General features: G+C 41.1%; 1 protein-coding gene across 1 annotated transcript; it reads right to left on the minus strand.

Annotated features, from left to right (window-relative positions):
• Nucleotides 1–20,978: 20,978 nt before the first annotated feature.
• Nucleotides 20,979–21,428, minus strand: LOC308248925 (uncharacterized protein). The gene has a single exon (XM_080669399.1). It carries the CDS (start codon nucleotides 21,387–21,389, stop codon nucleotides 21,057–21,059), a length of 333 nt encoding a protein of 110 aa, XP_080525525.1. The 5' UTR covers nucleotides 21,390–21,428; the 3' UTR covers nucleotides 20,979–21,056.
• Nucleotides 21,429–24,982: the final 3,554 nt, after the last annotated feature.

Here is a 24,982-nt window from a genome sequence, read left to right on the forward strand (position 1 = left end):
ATCTTAAGATACACTCACTAAAGATGAGGGCACTGTATCTCCAACTTTCCTTATCCTCAGATACTGATGTGGAAGAAGGTAGTCTTGAAGCTACTTGGAAACCCTTGAAGTGACTTCTCAATCGACTCTAGAGAACCATAGTTACTATTTATAACCCGTCCATCCACTTCAGGATCTTTGACATGCCTGAATGACACTTCCTGTATCTACCTGAGGCTGATAGAAATCACTTCTCAGAATTCCATTTCATGATGATTTCTGAACTCCCCAGAACTTCACAAGGCATTCCTTCTCCTACCAACCCAATTAATTCCTAAAGTTGATTTATATTTAGTCTTTGACTCAGTTAAGCAAAACCCATGATGCTGATATCTAAATAATATGATTTGATTTTATAGGTTCTGGTAGCTGAGAGATATCAAAGTTGTTCCTCTAACACTGGAGTTTTATTTCCCACATCAGAACTTGAGTACTGCTGAGTTTCTTCCCATCTACTAAAAGCATTCTTCTATCAACACAAGTTTAATTCTCCTTGGCCTCCTAGAAATCAATTCTGGCATCTGGCCCAGATCATTTCTTCAACCTTATTCAGAAATAAATCTTCATTTTCTCTAATATACCAAATCATAGCAAAGAATTCATTGCTCAGAATTTTTATTTTAAGCATGTCCTTTGTAATGGAGATTAGATTCTTTTTCTGAACACAGAATATAAAGTTGATGATAATCTCAGGAAAAGGTATAATTATGGCACATCTAGGGCACTGGAAAGTGTTCTTGGTGTCCCTACTTCCTGTGCTCACAGTGAACTACAAACTTACGTGTTTATGCAAAAGAATGGTCAGGCAACTTGTATGTTTTTGTCTTGGTCACTAAGAACTCCTGTTGATAATATTGTTTTGAAATCTGGCTTTTGTCTTCCTTTCAAGCTTCTGATCTGATACATATGAGTAATTTTTATCTTCTGAATGTTTCTGTTTCCCTTATGGATGTTAGACATCCTATCCAACATGGTCCACAGCTGCTATTCTGGAAATTTGAGTCACTGTCATCCTGGGACTGCCTTCATCTCTCTTTTAAATTGAATTCACAGTTTGCTTGATCCCAGTCTTCCTCTTTTTTGTTTTTGCTGAAGCATATTCTCTGGTAGTTGCTTGAGAAAGGTTTTATGAGAGTATGTCAGAGTTGAACCAGACAAAACAGAACCCATGGGAGATAGACACTAAGGGATTTTTGCAAGGAAAGGGTTTATGTGATGTGGGAGCTGAATAGGCAAGTCTGAAATTCATAGGGGAGGCTGTCAGGAAAGGCAGGTTGGAAGTCTCAGATACAGGCTGATGCTGCAGTCCACAAGTGGAATGCTTTACTTCCTCCAGAAACCTCAGTTCTGCTCTTAAACCTTTCCACTGATTGGATCAAGCCTACCCGACATATCTAAAATAATCTGTTTTACTTAAATTTAACTGATTATAAATGTCTACTTTTTCTATTCTTTCCTGAGATTCTAAAAGTTGTCTAAAGGCTATAAGAAAAGCTTGATGAGCCATCCTGATTCAATGAGTGTACACCCCGGGTGACTTAAATACACTATCTCTTTTTCTTAGATACTGTTGAACAACTTGCTATGAACCTTTACTTTTGGTTCCCTTTTTTTCTAGTCTCAGTTTGAATCACTGTGCTTCCATGAACACATCCCAGCCTTTCTACAGATAATAAATGGGTATAATTAACTTACCGCTTTTTTAAATTTACATTTGGTTCCTTGCCTGGATTTTTTTTATCTCCCCGGGAAAAAGAAAAGATCTCATGAATATGGAACTTCTACAGCTGGCTACTTTCATCTACTGTAGTCTCCTCTTATCCATGGGGTTTATGTTCCAAGACCCCCAGAGGATGCCTGAAACCAAGGATAGTAACAAACCTTATACATACTATTTTTTCTTATGTGTCCATACTCATGATAAAGTTTAATTTATAAATTAGGCACAGTAAGAAAGCCCTGGCTGGGTAGCTCAGTTGGTTAGAGCATCATCCTGATATGCCAAGGTTTCAGGTTCAATCCCTAGTCAGGACAAGTAAAACAACAAACTGATGTTTCTCTCTCTCCCTCCCTTCCTCCTTCTCTTTCTCTCTCCCTCCCACTCTCTAAAATCAATGAATAAAAATTTAAAATAAAAAAGAAAGTAGGAACAATAATAGATTAACAACAATAACAATAAAATAGAACAATCAAACAATATACTGTAATAAAACTTATGTGAATGTGCTCTCTCTACCTCTCAAATATCTTTTTATATGGTACTCACCCTTGGTCTTCTTGGGATAATGTGAGATGATAAAATGCCAATGTGATGAGATGAAGTAAGATGGATAAAACATTATTAAGTAAAATAAGGGTTACTTGAACACAAGCGATACTATGACAGTTGATCTGATAACCTAAAGGACTACTAAGTGACTAATCGGCAGGGAATGTACACAGCGTGGAGACACTAAACAAAGAGATGATTCACACCCTGAATGGGATGGCACAGATTTCATTACGCTATTCAGAACAGCTTGCAATTTAAAACTTATAAATTATTTCTGGAATTTTCCATTTAATATTTTCAGACAACCATTGACCATAAGTAACTGAAACAATTGAAAGCAAAACCAAGGATAAGGGGAGAATACTGAACTGTGTGTTTTAATTCTCATTACATTCAGTCTCATATTTTGACCTTTTTCTGATCTTGCCTAAGATTCTAAGAGTTCCTCATTATAGCCATTCAGATAATATAAACTATACATAAATTTGAACTTCTAGTATGAAAATTCTAAGAATCTGGACATTCTGTTCTTTCAAAAGCAAATTATAAAGTTTAGCATGCAATTTGCTACTTACTACTATGACAAATTCCACCCTAAACAGCATGGGAAAAATGCATTCCAGCTTCATCCACATTAGCAACAAATTTCAATTCATAACCTTCCCCAGTTGGCTTTAGAAGTACCAGCAATCCCTTCCCATATCCTTATCTATAGCTTCAGCTTCCAACTTCGTCCCTGAGACATATGGTTCTGTATTTCTTGGAAAGTTTGCTGCAATTCATTACTATGTTCAAAACCCCTTGACTCCAGCTTCAATGCTGGGGTAATTACTCCAATGTGGAAAAGAGTCAAATGCATGCGAACGTGCTTCTCCAATAATTTCTAATCCAAATCTTCAAAGCAACAACACATATTGTTGCTTAGATTTTAGAATTGTAGGGTGGAAGCTATTAAGTGTTGTGCATAATGCTACTTTGGACAGTGAGCATTGGACTTTATTCAGCTTTGAACCCTTGGTATTTAAAAATATTTCTACACCAAAGAAAGGGCTGGTCTGCATTACTGCTACTCAATAGTAGCTTTGTCAACAAGCAACTGGATCAACCAAATGAAATATTCACAATCAATAAGTAGCTGGGGCAACATTACTTATTGTCAAACTATTTTAATGCTATGGACTCCATCTTAACAAATGATTTTATGTGGAATCCCAATATATGAAACAGATAAGGAAAGGATTGCTCAGGTTCAGGAGTATGAGATGCAAGTGAGTTTAGCTTTCTTTTCATATCATGGTGGTCAGCGGAGTACATCTGTAGAATTTTAGAGGTCCTCAGAACAAGCCAGGAAAACCATAAATCTATATTAGTTCCAAGAACACTTTTCTTATTTGCTTAATAATATATTGATTACTTTTGCTGTGTAAGGTGTAGCCAGTAAGCACAGTTGGTGAGCCAACTTTTGGGAGGACTCATTGTACAAAGCCTTAAAATAAACATCCAAGGGAAGAAATTACCATGGAAAATAAAATATTTGAACCTGGAGAGAATCTTCAATGAAAACATAAGGAGGGCACTATTATGTAAAAAAAACTTGGAGCACAAATGAATATAATTACAACCCAATATTAAAAAACATACTAAATAGAGCACACCTGACTTTGTTTGATCTGGGAAACTAAGTAGAGCTAATCTTGGTAAGTATATAGATAGGAAATGCCCAAGGTTACTAAGAGCTATCTGCATGCCAAATAGTTTTAGAGTAAAGATGTAGTTGTGCTTACCAGGAAGCCATTAAACATAATGCTGTACTCACCAGCACTTTGGCACAGTTGTTTGTCTTGTTGTGAACACAAATATAACTAAGACACACCAGGATCCTAAAGTGCTTTATGAGTCACCAAGAGAAGATTACACTATATCCAGCAGAAATATAGTTATATGATTATAATAGAATACTAGAGGCCCGGTGCACGAAATTCGTGCACTGGGGGTGGGGGGTGTCCCTCAGCCCAGCCTGCACCCTCTCCAATCTGGGACCCCTTGGGATGAAGCCTAAACCGGCAGTCGGACAACCCTCTCACAATCCAGGACTGCTGGCTCCCAACCACTCGCCTGCCTGCCAGCCTGATCACCCCCTAACCACTCCTCTGCCAGCCTGATCGATACCTAACTGCTCCCCTGCCGGCCCAATTGCCCCCAACTGCCCTCCCCTACTGGCCCGGTAGCCCCCAACTGCCCTCCCCTGATGGCCCGGTCTCCCCCAACTGCCCTCCCCTGCCAGCCCGGTCCCCCTAACTGCCCTCCCCTGCAGGCCTGGTCCCCCCCAACTGCCCTCCCCTGCTGACATGATTGCCCACAACTACCCTCCCCTGCCAGCCATCTTGTGGTGGCCATCTTTGACCACATGGGGGCAGCCATCATGTGGGAGGGCATGAGGTAATATGCAAATTTATCATCACACCATCACAAGATGGTGGCGCCCACGGGGGGGGTGGGGGGCAGGGCCGGCCACTCTGCGTGCCTGCCACAGGAGTCCCCTCAGCCTCGCCGGAGGCCTCGGGTCCTCCTGCTCCCCCCACTGACTGACAGCTCGCCCAGGTTCCTCTAATGAGCTGCCCATGCCTCTCTTCCTCCCTCCCGCAAAGCTAAAGCCTGACTGTGGTGTCTAACAAATTGGAAGTTATAACTCATGTCATTGAGAGTATCCTCCATTCCTCAGCTGGGGCCGGCCACTCCACCCCTATGTGGTCAAAGATGGCTGCCCCCATGTGGACACAAGATGGCTGCCACAAGATGGCCTGCAGGGGAGGGCAGTTGTGGGAAGTTAGGGGTGACCAGGCCAGCAGAGGAGGGCAGTTGGGGGGGACCCTGGCCTGCAGGGGAGGGCAGTTGTGGGCGATCAGGCAAGCAGGGAGGGCAGTTAGGGGTGACTGGGCCGGCAGAGGAGGGCAGTTGGGGGAGACCATGCCAGCAGGGGAGGGCAGTTGTGGGGGACCAGGACTGCAGGGGAGGGCACTTGGGAGGGGGCCAGCCCTGCAGGGGAGAGCAGTTGAGGGGGACCACGCTTGCAGTGGAGGGCAGTTGAGGAGGGACCACGCCTGCAGTGGAGGGCAGTTGGGGAGGGACCACGCCTGCAGTGGAGGGCAGTTGCAGGGGACCCAGGCCTGTAGGGGAGGGCAGTTGGGGGGGACCAGGCCTGCAGGGGAGTGCAGTTGGGGGGGACCAGGCCTGCAGTGGAGGACAGTTGTGGGGGGGGACTCAGGCCTGCAGGGGAGGGCAGTTGGGGGGGGCAAGGTCTGCAGGGGAGGGCAGTTGGAGGTAACCAGGCCTACAGGGGAGGGCAGTTGTGGGCAATCTGGCCAGCAGGGAGGGCAGTTAGGGGTGACTGGGCCAGCAGAGGAGGGCAGTTGGGGAGGACCAAGCCTGCAGGGGAGGGCAGTTGTGGGGGACCAGGCCTGCAGGGGAGGGCAGTTGGGAGGGACCAGGCCTGCAGGGGAGAGCAGTTGGGGGGGACCAGGCCTGCAGGGGAGGGCAGATGAGAGGGGGCAAGGCCTGCAGGGAAGGACAGTTGTGGGGGGGCAAGGCTTGCAGGGGAGGACAGTTGGGGGGGACCCAGGCCTGCAGGGGAGGGCAGTTGGGGGGGACCAGGCCTGCAGGGGAGGGCAGTTGGGAACCAGCAGTCCTGGATTGTAAGAAGGATGTCCAACCACCCATCGGTTGGACATCCCTCAAGGGGTCCCAGATTGGAGAGGGTGCAGGCTGGGCTGAGGGACAACCCACCCCCCCATGCACAAATTTCATGCACCAGGCCTCTAGTCCTATATAATAAAAGGCTAATATGCAAATTGACCGAACAGCGGAATGACTGGTTGCTATGATGTGCACTGACCACCAGGGGGCAGACACTGGATGCAGGAGCTGCCCCCTGGTAGTCAGTGTGCCAAAAGCCAGCTGACGGCCAGCGAGCGCAGCAGCAGTGGCAGCAGCGTCAAGGATGTCTGACTGATGGCTTAGGCCCGGGGCTTAGGCCTACTCCCCACACTGCCTAAATTGTCAGTCAGACATCCCCCAAGGGTTCCCGGACTGCTAAAGGGCACAGGTTGAGCTGAAAAACCCCCCTCCACGCGAGTGCACGAATGTCATGCACCAGGCCTCTAGTTAACTATAAGATGAATAAGTTCTGGGGATTTAATGTATGGCATGGGGACTGTATTAACAATTTTGTATTGTATATTTAAAATGTGCTAAGACAATAGATCTTTTTTTTTTTTAACATACATATGCATAGAATGATAACTATGTGATGTGAAGAGAGTTTTTAACTTTATTGTGGTAATTGTTTCACCATGTATACATATATCAATCATCACGGTGTACACCTTACATTTACATAATGTTATTTGTCAATTATATTTCAATAAAACTTGAAAAAATTAAAATTAAAAAAAAAGAAGCATGGAGGGTCCTGGAGAGTATTATGCTAAGCAAAATAAGCCAGTCAGAGAAAGACAAGTATCACATGATCTCACTCATATGTGGAATCTCATGAACAAAATGGATGAACAAAATAGATCCAGAGACATAGAAGCATAGAACAGACTGTGGAATCTCAGAGGGAAGGCGAGGGAGGGTGGGTGGGTGAGAAGTGATCAACCAAACAACTTGTATGCATATATGCATAATACATGGACAGACAATAGGGTGGTGAAGGCCTGGGGCAGGGGGTGGGGGTGGAGGTGAGGGCTAGAAGGGTCACTGGGGGAAAAAGGGAGCATATGTAATACTTTCAACAATAAAGATTTAAAGAAAAAGAAGAAGAATCTCTTTTTGTTTGCACAGGTTTAAATTCACTTTTATTTTCAATTGGCATTTACCTTCCAAAAGCTGGTTTGTGCTTCAATGACAATGGCAATAATGCTTCCTTTGTGAATCTATTTGTGTGACCTTGGCCAAACCAGCACATTGTACACATTTGCTTCTTCTTCCAAATGGTACTTGATTTTGGTGGCAATGCCACATAAATGGCATTCAGATATAACAGTTGTATCTCCATACAGTGGTGAGCCCGTCCCCAGTGCTTCTAAAGGCTGAATGTTTTGATTCTGAACCAAATGATACAACTGTACAGACTAAGCCTATCCTGACAAGGCATGCATCCTCTCAATTAACATATGTAGCTAGTTTTTTAAGGGGGTTAATTGGTCGCTGTATAGCTGCTATAGGGCATATAAAGATTGATCCAATATAGCTCTGTCCCCTAAGGATCTTGTTATGGTTATTCTTATATCTCCCCTTCTGCCCATTTCTGAAAATTTCTCACTTTTCTTCTTGAAACACCATGTTAAGATTAGATTTGCTTCCAGGGACTGGCCAGGGCTTAGAAAAATGAATCTCCTGCTTGCCAGGATCCCCATACAGACTCTGCCAAGTCAAATGTAGTGCCAAAGGGAATGTGTGCTTTGTTTGATCAGCACTGATTTCTGAGCTGGGGCCTGGAAAAAGAAAACATGGATTTTGTCAGTATTTATAGAGCCAGAGAAAAGTGTCCTGATTGCAATCTGTCCTAATTACAGTTGTGCTGGTACCAAGTGTGGTGCTCAGAACATCTACCGTGGTCTCATAGCAACCCAACTCAATTTCTCCATGCAGGAAATGCTAGGGCTTTTAAAATAGATTAGCTGTATAACTTGTCAAGTATTTAATTCCTCAGTTGGAAGTGGCTTTGTCTTTGATAACTTCGCCTTCCTCATGAAAATCCTGTCTCTACTACCTACCCAGAATGTCAGGTTCCTTCTGATCCCCAGGATGATCCTTAAATTATCTACCTTGAACTCATGATGATGATTGGATTCAACATTATAATTGCACATGCCTGACTTTTCCACTCTGTCATCAGCCTCTTTTCTGGAGTATCTCCCAGTGTGCATGTCATATCCTGTTAGGGAGATTTTGAGCCTATAGGAATACATCTCATAATTTTATGAGGAAAGGTTACATTTAATTCTCTGTCATTTTCAGCACTTAACACATTGCTGGTGCTTTGAAAAGATGAAACAATTCCTTACCATACGTAGGTGTAGGGCATTTATAAACTTTAAAATACTTATGTTTGTTATCTTCTGCAATTCCCTCAATTACCCTGTGAGGTATGGCAAATTCTTCTTTGACAAATAAGGAAACTGAGGTATAAAGGTTAAGTGTTTTCACTGATGTCACACAAATAGTGACAGAACCAGATTTAGGATCAAGTTCCCCTGACTGCTAGTTTCAGACATTTTTTTGTTAAATATTGTCTAGTCCCTTCCTTATTCTCTGAAAGCTATCCCCACCAGAAATCTTATTTTAATTAGAGATTTCATCCCTTGAAACCTTGCAGTGTGGCTGGCATTTATAAAATCATGCTGAGTGGAGGCAGTGAACACTGTCTGGGTTGCTCAAAGTAGCAAAAAAGATAGAAAGACAAAATCAGCAGACAGATCTTTTTCAATGACTCTTTGAGACAGGATCGTGCAACCTCAAGTCCACCTGGACACCAAGTTACCATGAAACTGCTCATCACGAGACCACAGGTGCCTTTCTTACAGCCACTCCAGCTTGGTTTTACCACAGTGTTCAAATAGTGAGAGAGACTCTGCTTCGTTGAGCTTTCTGCCATATCTATGGATCTATGATCCTGACTGTAATTTTAGAACATGGAAGGGATCTTAATAAGGATCAGGAATCACATTTCACAAATGAGGAGAGCGGATGTGAACTTGAGTGACCTGCTCCATCAGAGCGACGGAGCCAGTTAGGCTTCTTTATTCATTAACTGATTCACTCAAAAAACGTTTGTTTGAAAACTTACTTTGTTCCAGGAACTATTCTGGGCACTGGAAATATAGCACTGGAAAGAAAAAAGACAAAAATTATTGCTTCAATAGAGTTCATATTCTAGTGGAAGAAGACAAATAGTAACTAAAAATAAAAAAAGTAAATTATAGAGTATATCAAATTGTGACAACACATGAGAGAAAAATAAAGCAGGCGTCTTCAGTCTTCTTGGGTTGCTAAAACAAAATACCACAGACTGAATAGCTTAAAAATAACAGAAATTTATTTCTCACAATTCTAGAGACTGGAAGTCCAAGATCAAAGTACCAGCATGGTCATCTGGTGAAGGTCCTCCTTCTGGTTCATGGTTGGTGTCTTCTCACTGTGTCTTCACATGTGTTTTTTTTTTTTGTTTGTTTGTTTTTTATGAGTACTAACTCTATTTATGAGGACTCCCCCTCATGATCTAAGGCCCTCCCAACGGCTTCTTCTTTTTATACATCACATTGGGCATTAGGATTTTATTTATTTTTCCTTTTAAAAATATTTTTATTGGGTTTTAGAGAGAGAGAGAGAAGAAGAAGGGGAAAGAGAGAGAGAGAGGTTGAGAGAGAGAGAGAGAGAGACATTGATGTGAGAGTGAAACATTGATTGGCTGCCTCATGCATGCTTCCTACCGGGGATCAAGCCCACAACCCTGACATGTGCCCTGACCGGAATTGGACCAGCAACCTTTCTATGGATGGGACTACGCTCAACTGAGCTACAACGGTCAGGGCTAAGATTTTGATATTTGAATTTGGGGTGGGGTGGAAGATGGGCACAAAACATTCAAACCATAGCAGCAAAAAAGGAAGGTAAGGAATAGTTCTGGGAACATTAAGTAAGTTTTAAATAGGGTGGTCAGGGAGGTATTTATTGACAAGGTGATGTTTTTGAGCAATAACATAATGGAGGTGAAGGAGTAAGCAATGAGAGTATGTGGGGAAAGCCCGTGCAAAGCCTCTATGGGCAGGAACATGATGACATCTTTGGGAGCCAGAATCAGGTGGCTGGGGCAGAAAGAGCAAGGTGCAGAGTAGTGAGATAAGAGATCTTAGAGGTCATGGGAAACCAGATCTATGTAGGACCTTGTAGGCAAGGGCAAGGAGGACTTTGGTTTTACTCTGAGATAAGGAGATATTGGAGACTTTTTAGCAGTGCAAGTAATATCTTTGGGCTTAGTTTTTAAATGGATTGCTCTGTTTTTTGTGTGTTGAAAATGGATTAGAGTGAGGCCAGATTAGAGCCTGGGAAACCAATTGTTAGGAGACTGTTGCAATAATCCAGATAAGAGAAGATGGTGGCTCAAATCAGATGAGAAGGGTAGAAATAGTCAAAAAGAGATTGAATTCTGAATATTTTGAAGGTGGAGCCAAGAGGATTTACTGAAGGATTGGATTTGGGGTGAAAAAGAGAAAAATTAGAGATGACTGCAAGGTTTTCTAACCTGAGCAATTGGAAATGTAGGGTTGCATTTAACTAAGACAGCAAAGTCTACAAGAGAAGCAGGTTTGGAGGGCAAGGAGCAGTTTGGAGGGAGACGAACAGTTCAGTTTTAGAAATGCTTTGTTTGAGATGTCTATTAGATATCCAAGCAGTGATTTCAAATAAACAGTTGAATATAAATCTAGAATTTAGAGAAGAGAATTGGACTAGATAATTTAGTGGTCATCAGAGTATTGATTATAATTAAAGCCATGAGAATACCAAGAGAGTGAATGTAGACAGAGAAATAAAAGAGTTCCAAGAATTAGGCCCTCAGATACATTTAGTAGATGAGTCTAGAACTCAGTCTTATGATATCCTCACCAACAATGAATACTGGTTTCAGGCTCATATAACTAGTTTAACTCTAAGGTGGGCTACTGAAGCCAGCATATTATAAAGGCACCTCAAAAATTCAAAGTTTATCATAAAACAAGCTTGCCTCCAATTTGAGATGTACGGGGGTGTTGTTCATATTCATGGGAGAAGATGAGGCAACATTTCACAGGGCTGCCTCCACCCCCAACTTCCTGGATCTGATGCTAACTTGTTCCTTATTATTTTTTGCACTTTCTCCATGCAAACTACAACCCTTTGCCCAAATATCCCCAGCAGACTGAGTAGTGGCCATGTTCTGGATTCCTACATCTATGTAAATGTAGTGCTTTGTAGGACTTTAGAGCTTTCAGATAACTTTGATTTTTTTTCCTTGTAGAATGAGAAGATTTTCTGAGAGTAAGTTTAAAGGTGGTTGAATTCACTTTTTATTCCTATTACTTAAGCACTGCTTCTCAGATTGTAGTCTATGTAAGCATCAAAAGTTGCTGATTAAAATGTAGATTCTCTCTGGTCTTATCTCCAGAGTTTCAGATTCATTAGGTTTGGACTGGAGTCTATGGCTTTGCACAGCAGGTGATTCTGATGCTGATTGATAGAAGAAAAAAATTGTAGCTTTTTTGGGTAAGTTTATGGACAAATTATGACCTTAAAAAAGTCCTAAAAGTGGATTGTATTAAGTCAAACAAAGTGTACATTATAGAAAGGAGGATATGAGTCCATGTAAGGGAGATTTTCCTAATAACTAGCTTTATCAAGTCATGGGAACCCTGCTTGTGAATAAATGTGTATTTTGTCATTGAAATACAAAAGAAAACACGAATCATCATGTTCCTGCCTATGGAGACTTTGCACAGATTTCCTCTCTGGGAAATAAGGTTTTGCTCCTTGACTTCTTCTTCTTCTTCTTTTTTTTTTTTTTCAATTGTTTAAAGTATTACAAATAGTAGTACATATGTCTCCTTTTTTTTCCCCATTGACCTCCCCCTGGCCTCCCCTACCCCCCAGTACATGCCTTTACCTGCCCCTCCCCCCCGGTGTCTTGTATCCATTGGTTATGCTTATATGCATGCGTACAAGTCCTTCGGTTGATCTCTTACAACCCCCCCCCCCAACCTCTTCTGCCTTCCCGCTGTAGTTTGACAGTCTGTTCAATGCTTCTTTGCCTCTGTATCTATTTTTTCCCCATTTCTTTCCTTTAAAAAATCTTGCCTCTGCAGACTAGAAATAAACATATAATAACAAAAAATGTTTGAGTCCCAATTTCAATGTCCAACAGTTCTGAGTCCCCGTTTCAATGTCAAACAGTTCCTTATGTGTACATGTCAACAATGATATCTGGATGGTGGGCACATGGTAGCAATGCAGGTCGGACCCTCTCTGGTTTGGTCCTAGGCAACCTGCTGCGACGCACAGCTGCTGACTGCTAGCGTGGCAAGGCGTCGTCAGCGTCTTCCATCTCTGGACTGTTTCTCCTCTTGTCTTCATAGTTGGAGCAGACCTGTCAATTCCTCTCTGTTGCAGGAGTCCACATGGTCTTGGATTTGTTTTCTGAAAATATACAAACATATTCTCGACTAAAAGTTAATAAAGGAATCTTTTCTATATAATTGATTTGGGATCCTTTTTATTTTTGCCCAAACGATTTTCCTTTGTCTTATTTAGACACCATGTGTGTTTTTCATGGGTGTCTTGCTGTTAGCATTACAAATTAAAATTAATTTTGTAAAGTAAAAATTTTCTAGATGTAATTTACTTATAGGATATCTTTTCTTACATGATATTACCCTACTCTCCCCCCTTTTTTTGATTAATGGAGGCTTTTGTAAATTTTATAATGCAGTCTTGATAACTTTAAATTTTAATTTTTTGCACAAAAATATGACTCCTGTAGGTTCTTTGCATGTTCAGGAATTTTACCATGAGATGAACTACCAATAGAAATTTTCGTTACTACTTTAGGAACAGCTTTTTGTCCAGTACAATTAAATTTTCTTGAATATTCACTTATTTCAATTAGCCTATTTAAATTAATCTGAAAACTTGATTATTATTTTACTGTCAAACTTAATTCTCTACCAACAATCTTAGTTTACCCTGTAAATATTAGTGGGAAGGATTATTTGCATTCTTGAGTAGGCCCTGAGCATTCCTGGTGCTAGGCTGGATTTAGATATAGGGCAGCTGCTGTCGGCCAAGTCTCTGTCTGTTACCTGGGTCCCAATCTGAGCTGGGCCAAGTCACTGTCTGTCACCTGTGTCCCGATCTGAGCTGGGCGTGGGAAGCAAAGCAGCCATGGAGGCAGGAGACTTCCCTCAGATGGGGTGAGGGTTCAGGCCCCTGCAAGGTTGCGGGGGGGTAAGGGTCTGTGCCCCACCTCTGTTGACCCCCGAGTTCTCTCCTGATGGCCCCTCTGCGACTGTGCCTGTCTTAGGTTGTTCCTTCCCTGAGGAATCTTACCCGTCTCTGGCTAACCAGTCATCCTCCAGGGCCAAGCAGGGTGATGCGAGGTTCAGTTCTGTCTCCTTGGTAGCCTATGCCCCCATGGCCTCCACTCCCAGCACCTGCCTTGGGATCCCCTGGCCTGCTGGCGGGGCCCCAGCACTGATCACATATCTCAGGGAACTCAGGTTTCTTCTCCAGGGAGGGCCCAGCTCACACAATTGGGCGAGAGACAGATCCGTGGAACCAGTCACCACGAGGCTTCAAGCTCAGCATGAACAGAAAGCTCAGGCAACAGCTGAGGGCAATTGGATTGTGAGAAGAGGGTCCCTCTTGGCACAAAAGGCAAGAGGGGCCAATATAGAATGCTACTTGACTTCTAAAACCACTATAAGTTATTTTAAAAAATAAAGCAGGAATGTCTAAACAAATAATCTATTAGGTCCCTACCAATTTGCAGATTCTTTGAGTATTTTTAATGTACTCAAAAGAGAGAGAACTGGCTCATATTTTCATCATGATTTTTTTTCTACTTCTTTTAACCCAGAGACTTTGTGGTGGGGTTGAGCATTTTGAAACCCTTTCCAGATATACTGAAAAAATTTTTCTTCCTACTGTGGGTAATATAAGAATGAATCAGAGTTGATATGACTAGGATTGCTATTAACTTTGAACAAGCCATTTAAACCACATGAATAACAGCGAGAGGAACTATTACATGAAAGGTCTGTATGAATGATTTCTAAGCTCTCTCTCTCTCTCTAATTCTAAGTCCTCAAAGTTCTAAAACAGTGAGTTCACACAGTCCTTATCTATCCTTGTGAAAAACTGTTTTATTTGCTGGAAAACTCATAGAATCATATATTTGTTTCTCATTCCCTGAGTAAATTTATGGGCAACCAACCCATCACACACCAATAACCATTGCTCTTTATTCCATTTTTAAATAATTTATAGATATCAAATACTTAATTCTAGCAAATGCCTCATTATAATCAAGAAAAACAGTCATGGCAGTTTGCAAAAAAGAAGGTTTTAACTTGCATGTAATATGCTTTTCAAAATTCCTTTCAAAATGCACTCACTGTCTTATTTTGAATTCTCAGTGTCATTTTATTTCCCCTTGAGTGTTCTGTATGTAATGATTTGTCAGTCAATGGCATCCTATAGGTACATCTCTGTCAAAATTCCAGAAGCACATTAGCAGTGGTAAAACAAAGCCTTCAGAGGTAGGCATATTTTAGTGTCAGATAACATTCCCCTTTTAGGCAATGTTTGCCATGTGTCTTTGAACATCCAGAAATTGTATTATCTCCTTGTAGCAGAAGGCTCAGTGTTTTCTAATGTAATTATGTGATGAAAGAAAGTGTAGTTTAGAATGAGCTATATTATGCTGCTTATGTTTTCAAATGAATTTAATAACAGTAAAACAGGTAACCATAAGTAACATACTAAGAGAATAATATAAAGCTACGTCTAACTTTCGGTACCGAGGACTTTCTCGAATAAGTCTCTGTAATCATCAAATGACTTTCTAGAATAAGTCTCTGTAATCATCAAATGGGATAATTTTGTTTGTTACTTACAGTGATATTTATTTATTTATTTTGTTATTTTCATTTTTCAATTACAGTTTATATACATTATTATACAGTCAAATCTTGGTTCTCGAATATCTCCCATCTTGAACAATTCGCTTCTCAACCCAACAACCCTTTCATGCTGATATCCTTATGATCAGTCATGTGTCTCCCAGGCACCAAAAGTAGGAGAGAAAATGAGAGTATGAGTCAAGTTACTGCTATTAACATCTCAGGAACTTGTGCTGTAAATATTTTCATGATTTTTTGCTTTTGTTACTGCTTGTTATTATTAAATTTTCATTTTTACTGTACATTTAATTTATTTTTTGTTAAATTTTCATTTACATTTCATGTCCTTTTTGTTTTTAAACTGTTTATTTATAGATTAAAGAGTTTATTAAACATGTATAGTATATAAGAAAGGTTAAAACATGGAATCATTTGGGGGTCTGGAATGGATTAATTCAATTTACATTATTTCTAATGGGGAACAAATGCTTCGGTTTTCAAACAGCCTTCTGGGACAAATTAAGTTTGAGAACTGAGGTTCAACTATATTAGTTTCAGGTGTACACCTCAGTGATTAGACATTGCCTAACTCATTAAGTGATCATCCTGATAAACATTGTACCCATTTCATATCATACATAGTTATTAAAAAATTATTGACTATATTCCCTATGCTGTACGTTACATCCCATGACTATTCGTTAGCAACCAATTTGTACTTCTTAATCCCTTAACCTTTTTTCCCCATTTTCCCCAAACCCCTCCATTTGACAACTGTCAAAATGTCTGCTGTATCCATGAGTCTGTCTCTGTTCTGCTTTCTCATTTATTTTGTTTTCTAGATTTAATCATTGGTAGATATGTATTTATTGTCATTTTATTGTTCAAATTTTTTATTTTTTTTCTTCCTCTTAAAGAAGAATCTTTAACATTTTATATAATACTGGTTTGGTGGTGGTGAACTCCTTCAGCATTTTCTTATCTGTGAAGCTCTTTATCCTTTAATTCTAAATAATAGTTTTGCTGGGTTGAATAATCTTGGTTGTAGGTCCTTGCTTCTCATCACTTTGAATATTTCTTGCCACTCCCTTCTGGCTTGCAAAGTTCCTGTTGAGAAATCAGGTGACAGTCTAATGGGAGCTCCCTCTTAGGAAACTGCTTTTCTCTTGCTGCTTTTAAAATTATCTCTTTGTCTTTAAACTTTTGCATTTTAATTATGATGTGTCTTGGTGTGGGCTTCTAGGCTCATCCTGTTTGGGAATCTGCTTCCTGGACTTGCCTATTTCCTTCACCAAGTTAGGAAATTTTCTATTATTATATTTTCAAATAGGTCTTCAATTTATTGCTCGCTCTCTCTCCTCCTTCTGGCAACCCTAGGAGGCAAATGTTGGCATGCTTGAAGTTGTCCCAGAGGCTCCTTATACTACCCTCATTATTTTGGATTATTTTTTCTTTTTGCTGTTCTGATTGGGTGTTTTTTGTTTCCTTATATTCCAAATCACCGATTTCATTTTAGGCTTCATCTACTCTACTGTTGATTCTCTGTGAATTATTCTTCATTTCAGTATGTGTTTCCATCATTTCTGAGTGATTCTTTTTTATGCTATTGATGTTCTTACTTAGTTCATTGAGCATTCTTATAACTAGTGTTTTGAACGCTGCATCTAGTAGATTGCTTATCTCCATTTTGTTTAGTTCTTTTTATGGAGTTTTGTTCTGTTCTTTCACATGGGACATGTTTCTTTTTTTCCTCATTTTGGCAGCTCCCTGTGTTTGTTTCAGTGTATTAGGTAGAGCTGCTATGTCTCCCAGGCTTGGTAGAGTGGCCTAATATAGGAGGTGTTTTGTAGGGTCCAGTGGGACAGCCTCCCCAATTACCCAAGTTGGGCACTCGAGGTATAGCTAGCTGCTCCCCTCCCCAACCCCAGTGTTGGCTGTGTGCACCATCCTGTTGTAGCTGCACCTTGGTTGCTGTTGACACATCAATGGGAGGAATTTACCCCCAGGCCCATCAGATACAAGGACTGGCTGCAACCACCTACCACTGCCTCTGACCACCATGGAGGATTAGCTGTGCAGAGGCCTACCCCATGGAGCAGGACTTACTTCAGTAGGGCTCTGCTGCCTGCTCAGTCCACTCCTTCAGTGTGTTGGTTGTGGAAGTGGTTGGGTGGTGATGCTTCATTGTGTTATAAGCCTGTCCACTGGGTGCACTGGCTCTGGGGCCTCCTGAGAGGTGTAGGCCAAGGTCAGCTGCTGCCTCTGTTCTGCCAAGAACCACTAAACATGAGCTACAAAGCGATCTGCAGATGGCTGTTACTTATGCTGGGCTTAGAGGTGCCCAAGAGAGGCCAAGCTGTGGACCAATGTTTGCTGCTGCTAGTGCCAGGCCTGGGGCCACTTAGGAAGAGGTCTGGGGCATGTTGAGGTCAGATGTTGCTTGTTTGAGAGATTTTAGGAAAACCTGATACATGAGCCATGATAGACCATTCATATAGAAAAGACACTGAAAATAGCTTGGGTGAGCCTGAAAATTGGATGGGGCAAACAGTGTTAGCCAGGTTGATGGAGTGTCAGATATGGCACCTGCCTGTGGGCTCTGTGTGGGTAGGGCTCATCAAAGGAACAATGGCATCTGCCAGCACATTTTCTGGGAGAAAGCTGCACCCCCAGCTCTCCACCTGATGCTGGACAATTCAGTTCCTCTCCCCCTATGTCTCTGGTACCTTTCAGCTGCAGCCCCAGCACTGGAACTCAGAGGGAGTGAGTCTGAGTAAGTCCATGAGTGGGCCCTTTAAGAGGAACTCCCTGAGACTCCAGCAGCCCTCCCTCTTTCAGCCTCAATCTCTGCTGGTTTTTACAGCTAGAAATTATAGGACTTCTCTTACTGACACTGGACTCCTGGGCTGGGGGTCCTGGTGTGGGTCTTGGACCTCTGCTCCACTGAAGGACCCCTACACTGAGATAACCTTCCTAACTTTCACCTGCCATACATGGGTGTGGGACCAGCCTGTTCTGTGTCTCCACCCTCCTACCAGTCTCCATGGGGCTTCTTTAATTCCTTAGTTGTAGGATTTCTGTTCAGCCAGTTCTGAATGATGATTGTTTTGTGATTTTGATGTGGTTGGGGAGGAGGTGACTTACATTTGCCTATGCTTCCATCTTGACTAGAAGTCTCTAAATGGGATAATCTTAAATCAGTTTAATTTATTGGGTTTACCTGAGGCAAACCTTTTCCCTATAAAGTTTCATAAATATAAATAAAACATTGGGGTATTTCATTTCATTTCATTTTTAGCAATCCAGCATCCTTTTCTTTCTCTGATTATAGCACCATGGTTTTCTCTTAAAAATTATTTCTCATCTACTGTTTGCAATCTTGTTAACTGTTAACCAAAGTCCCTACTCTCACCTGGTTAAGGGGTGAATACATGAATCAATTGGATGTTCTTTCCCAAGATTTGACTCTTGAAAGGAGTGATAGAAGATAGAAAAAAATAGGTCCTATTTGTCACCCCAGAGGGGAACTGGTTTCTGACTGATTCCTGATAGCTGCTTCTTGCTCCCTGAGTCCCTGGAGCTCTTTGTTGAGCACACTTGTTCAGTTTCTCCTTTGGTTTTGTGAGTCACCTCACATCCTTCTACGAAGTCCTTTTATTTTCCAAGTTTTCTAGAGCTGGACTTTGTTGTTGCAACTATAGGTCCCTGACTAAAAACAAATATTTGCACCTCTTCTCAACTGTGTTTGCTTCCTAAAGGATTATACAGAATTTTTAACATTTTATATCATTATATAGATATAAAATATTTACTCCTTTCTAAGGATATGTGTGTGTATGTGTACAGGCTTGTGTGTGTGTTGGTTTGCAATTACCAAGACTCCACTAGCATCATTAAGAGATCTTGATATTTCCTACTTAAGGGAAATTATTGGACTTAAAGCAGAAAACAGGTGTATTTTGTCTCCCTTCACACTCCCTCCAGTTGATTGATGAGTTTATAAGCCCTACTTTTGTCAAAAGAAAAGAGAAAAGTTCTTTTAAGGCTGGTAAACAATGCTAAACACATACTAATTTCATAACAACTTTGTGCTTGATATTTGGAGAAAGAACTTAGCTAGTTAAGTTCTATTAACTACCATGAATTCACCTTAGATATTTATTTCACCTTTTATATCTATAAATTTCCCAACAGTAAAGTGAAAATAATTTGTTATCTACCTTATAAGATTGTATAAAGATGAAATGAGCTACCTTCCCATGAGATAGAGAAAGACAAATACTGTATTACCTCACTTATATGTGGAATCTAAAAACATTGAATTCATAGAAACAGAGAGTAGAATGGTGGTCATCAAGGGCTGAGTGGTGGGGTAAATTGAGAGATGTTGATTGAAGGGTACAAACTTATATTTATTAGATGAATAAATTCTGGGGAGCTAATGTACAGCATGGTGACTGTAGTTATCAATACTTTATTACATACTTGAAAGTTGCTATGAGAGTAGAGCCTTAAGGTTCTCAATGTAACAACCACAAAATGGTAATTATAGGGTGAAGTATGTATTAACCAACCTTATTGTGGCAGATATTTTATAAAAGGTATATCCTATATAATAAAGAGGTAATATGCAAATTGACCATCACTCCAACACATAAGATGGCCACCCCCATGTAGTCAAAGATGGCCACCACAAGATGGCCAGCAGGGGAGGGCAGTTGTGGACAAATAGGCCAGCAGGGGAGGGCAGTTAGGAGGGACCAGGCATGCAAGGGAAGGCAGTTGGGGGCAATTAGGCCTGCAGGGAAGGGCAGTTAGAGGTGACTGGACTAGCAGGGGAGGGCAGTTAGGGGCGACCATCTGGCAAGGGGGGGAAGTAAGGGGTGACCAGGCCAGCAGGGGGGCAGTTAGGGGCGACCAGGCCAATGGGAGGGCAGTTGGGGGAGACTAGGCCGGCAGGGGGGGCAGTTGGGGTGATCAGGCCAGCAGGGGAGCAGTTAGGGGTAATCAGTCAGGCAGGCAGGTGAGCAGTTAGGAGCCAGTGGTCCCGGATTGTGAGAGGGATGTCCGACTGCTGGCAATCGGACATTCCCTGAGGGTTCCTGGATTGGAGAGGGTGCAGGCTGGGCTGAGGGGGACCCATCCCCCACCGGGCATGAATTTTGTGCACCGGGCCTCTAGTGTATTATAATGATGATTCTCTTTTCCTCCAAACTTTGGAGAACTAAGCTCCTTTGTAAAGGAATCTGAGGCCAGCCTGACTTCTTCCCCCATGATAGTTACTGGTTTTCTCTGTCCTTTGCTTGAATTTTTTTTTTTGTTAGAACAACTCAGCAAAATAAAATTCCCATTTATTGTGTACAACATTGTTTCACACATACATCAAACAGGCAACAAAAAATAAACAGCAATTTCATAGACAAAAAAAGGGAAAAAAGAAACCTTTTTATCTTTGGCCTTTTTAACCATCTCATACAAACCAACTACTTATAGTACAGCTAAGTACACACACAAAGTTACTGGAATGCTCGGAATAAGATTTTTTTTTGCTGTTGTTTTTGCTTTTTTTACAAGGTTTTTTTTCTCCTTTGAGATTATAACGAACATGGTCACACCACAAGTAAAGTCAGAAGTAGGACAGAGAATGCTCCAAAGGCTGGTTTGGTCATCCCAAGATCATTACAAATGGCTGACCCCTAACAATATGTACAAAAATATAAAATGTAAATAAAAAATACAAACAAATTTTCCTTTTTAAAGTACTTTTAAGAAAAAAAGCAGGGCCTTGGAAGTTTTGGTTCTTTTTTTCTCCCCTGTTGCAAATTCACGTTGTGGTTTTGGTTAGGTGGTGAAGAGCGCGTGTCATCTGCAGGTGGCGCTGCCCGAGGTGGGTGGGTGGGCAGGCGGGCGGGAGTCTCTACTCGAAGGTGACCACGTTTAGATTCTGAGAAGGTGACCACGTTTAGATTCTGAGACGGGAAGTGGAGGGTGAATAGGTCACAGAGGCCTTTAACTTTTCCTTTTTTTGCTGTCTAGTCATCCTCATCAGTCTTCTGCTTCTTGGTGTCAACATCGTCATCCTCATCATCTTCAGCTGCCCGTTTGCCTGTAGCTGCCTCAGCCTCCTCATCTTCATCTCCATCCTCTTCCTCACCATCACCTTCTTCTTCCTCCTCCTCCTCCTCCCCTTCTTCTTCCTCTTCTTCATCTACCTCATTGTCAGCCTCCTGCTCCCCATTTTCCTCATTAGCATTTCCATTCACAGGTGCATCTCTTCCATTCTCTGCCTCCTCCACAACTTCCATCTTCTCCTTTAAGTCCTTGGTGGTGATCTCGGAGCTGGTGTCCATGGCCATGTCTGACATGGTGGGGCACGCCGGTGATCCTATGCAGAGGATTTTTTTTTAAAAGCGAGAGTTGGAGGACTCTGGCGAAGAAGCTGCCGGAGTCCTCGCTGCGGAGGTGGTTGCAGCGAGCCGAGAGGAAGCCACAGGAACAATGCAAAGATGGCTTTTCAGAGCAGCCAGTGGGGCTCTATTTTTGACAATAGCGTAACTAACATGATGAGAATAGCATAGGTAATATAAATTGATGTTGACTGCTCTGCACCAAGTTTACTTCAAACACAGCATGTTCCTTCAGTTGGCAGCATTTATTTTCTTCATTTCAGCAAAAATTTTCTTGTTTTATATTTTCAAACTTGTTTTATTGCTTTATTTGCTTTTTTATAACCCACTATTTTTATGTCAGATCATTTTTATCTATCTTTCATATCTAGAGCTTCTTTCTAATCTTTTAGGTTTTTCTCCTCCTTCTTTATCTTCTTCTCTTTCTCGTCCTCCTCCTCCTCCTCCTTCTTCTCCTACATTTATTATTATTTATAGCCTTTTCTCTATGACAGTAATACCATATTCAGCAGAGCTTTATAAAATTTTCTTTGCTCTTTCGAATTTATGTAATTATTTATTTCAATTTGACCAATATCAGTTTCCGTTATCACAAGTCAAGATCCTGGCAGGAAACATGATTCACCCTATATGCTTAAAAGGTTAAGAGCGAGAGCGAGGGCGAGAGCGAACAAGGAATAGTAAGATCCCAGAGACTTACAACAATGTAAAGCTACTACCACCCATAGGACTACAGGGGAAAGGGAGGAAATTGTGTTTCTGAAGTCCACTGACAGTAGACACTGGAAGGGGGGGGGGGGGTCCCTACCGTATAAACTGGAATAAGTGGAGAATCACTTATATTGCCAGAGAAATGTATAGAAGCAGGGAGATAGGGAGAAAAAAATACTTAGGCTTCTCCCTGCTCCCACCTGATACTTTCTGCCCACTTGAAAACCCCAGCCATGGTAGCAAGGCTGATAGGTTTCTGGGGTCAGCTCCCCCTGAACCAAAGTGGGGCAGAGAATGGGAGTGGTAGTGGTGGGAAGTTGGCCAATAAGAATAGCCAATACATACTTGTCAATTTATATTACTTTCTTAAAGGATCACAGAGATTTTAACTCTTTAATAAGTCTCAAATATTTACTCTTTTCCACTGATACTTGCATATGTTTTCCAAATTTTCACCAGTGTCTTCAGGAAGACTTGATCTTTCCAATCTTGAGGTAAGAGTATACTCTTCGAAACAGGAAACAAGTGGTATTCTAGGGAATCTCCTCAAACAATGAGTCTACTTCATTTCTTGAGTTCATCAGCTCTATTTTATTTAAAGGAAGAGAGAAGAGGCAAAGGATTTTATAGCCAAAGAAAAATGTTATCCTTCCCAAATTATTTATCTCAGATTGGCAAATTTTATCTTCATCTTATACTGTTGTTTCATTGATTAATTTTTGAGTCATTTAAAATATGAATTTATACTCATTAACTACATCATAGCTTGAAGCAATTGTGAGATATTTCCTTTTCATTTTAAGCTATATTTTCTTCTAAGTTGGGTTCTTTTACTTTGCGTTAAATATTTGTTTTGGCCATGTCATTATTTTTACCTGGATCATGCTTTGGTAATACTCCAGTGATACAGTGTTAATGCCTTCTTCCTACCACATGAGGAAGACCTGTTTTTCTCACATCTACAGGTGGTGGGCTGAGTATTTTATGTTATATCCCCTTTTCTGTAGCCTGGGGGAATGGTAGAAGCAAGGGGCCAACTCAACTGATGGAAACATGTACAATCTTCATCTTCATTAGAGTGCCTGGACTCTGTTCTTCTCCTGAGGGTTTCTCAAAGCTTGGCACCAGATTGCTGTGTTCCAGTCTCAAAGAGACAGCCATCTAGATATGTTTGGCAATCATTGTTAAAGAATGTTGGAGTAAAGAATAGGCCATGCATCAAGAAATGAAATAAGTTAAATTTCCTATGCCAAGTCAGAGGTATCATCTAGATAGACAACCTAGAATTTTTTTTCTTCTGAGATGAAAATAAATCTTACTTGTCTCTCTTTGAATCTATTATCTGTAACTAGCAGTTACCATAGTTCTATTCTGGTACTGGGTCTATGAATTGGAAAGAGGATGCCAACAACGAATTTGGGGAAGCTCATGAGCATCATCCCAGAAACAAACACCTAAATAAAGGAGTTGGGTGAAGATGTTTCTGGGTAGTACAATGGAAATGAGTCAGTGAAAGGAGCTAAGAAATAACTGGCTTAATTCCGTTTACATTTCCATGAGCTCCAGAAAGAGTCCACTAAGAGTAGTATTAAGCTACACAGATTTTTGTCCTAGTAATTTGATCATATTTTGTTTCTCTTTAGTAAAAAAAAAATCTTTAGAAAATATTAAAGGAGTTCTGTGTAAAGTGGGCAAGTATTTTTTTTTTCTGCCTAGCATCTGTCTGGTACTTTTACTGTAGTTTTGAGTAAAAAGATGATGGGGATAAGGTGGGGGAAGGAGAAGAGAATTATTACCTGTAAAAATGATGTAATCCTCGCACTCCTGTGGCTTTCTTTGCCACTTTGTCAGGAGAATTTGCCCAGAGCAAAACAGAGACAGAGTAAGTCAAACCCTTGAGGATATAATTTGAGCACTATGATTTAGCCATGCCTAAAGTTCATTGTTTGAACTTTCTAGTTAGAAATCTAGACTAATTTTTGTTTGTTTCAACTATTACTAGTAGGATTGCTGAAAGAATTTCCTTATTAATATAGTATGCTTCCTAGAGATTGTGGGGAAGGGAATACCTAGACTTTGGAAATAGCTAGACTTTGGAAAAGAGCACCCTGTTGGGAAGATGAATGTAGTCAACAAAGAAGGGGAGCACTTAGCAGATGAATGGAAAAAACACAGCAGAACAAACAATAACAACAAAAGTGGTGAAGAACTGAAATCCCAGTGACCCTGCCTGGAGGTCGGGCAATTTGTTGATGACAGTTATTGTCCCAGTTGATTTGTCTGATTTTCCTAGCTATGTGAGTGTCCTTTGCTCTGTTTCTTCCCAACTAAGTTTCTCATGAGGTAGAGGAAAATGTCAGGGGATTTTTTGATGGAGAGAACCATTAGGAAGTGAGGATGGGGGTGTTGTTATTACAACTGTTTCTGTGCTTTTGATCTTTGCAGGAGACAAAGTTCTTTGGAAACATGGATTGTATCATGTATTGCTTGGCTCATCCCAGTACAGCAGACCCTGAGATAATGTCTTTTCGTTCAATGGCATTTCACTATAATGTTGATGAGATGCTATAGGAACTTAATTCTTGCTTTTAGCAATTAGCCTTTTTCATATTATGGCACACATAAACTAATTATTAAAATTCTGTGGCACATAAAAAATATATCATATTTTTTGCTAATCTGACAAAAAAATTAGGTATAATTGTGATTCACTCATACCAGATGGCTATTGTTGTGTTGGCTGTTGTTATTTTTTTATTTGACAATCTAAAGGAAATGAGGTCAGTGCTCCTGACTAAATAGTCAGGCATTGCATGTTTTAAAAATTCTTGCAGCACAGC

Source organism: Plecotus auritus (genome assembly GCF_963455305.1).
Source record: "Plecotus auritus genome assembly, chromosome: 5".
Classification (NCBI taxonomy): Eukaryota; Metazoa; Chordata; class Mammalia; order Chiroptera; family Vespertilionidae; genus Plecotus; species Plecotus auritus.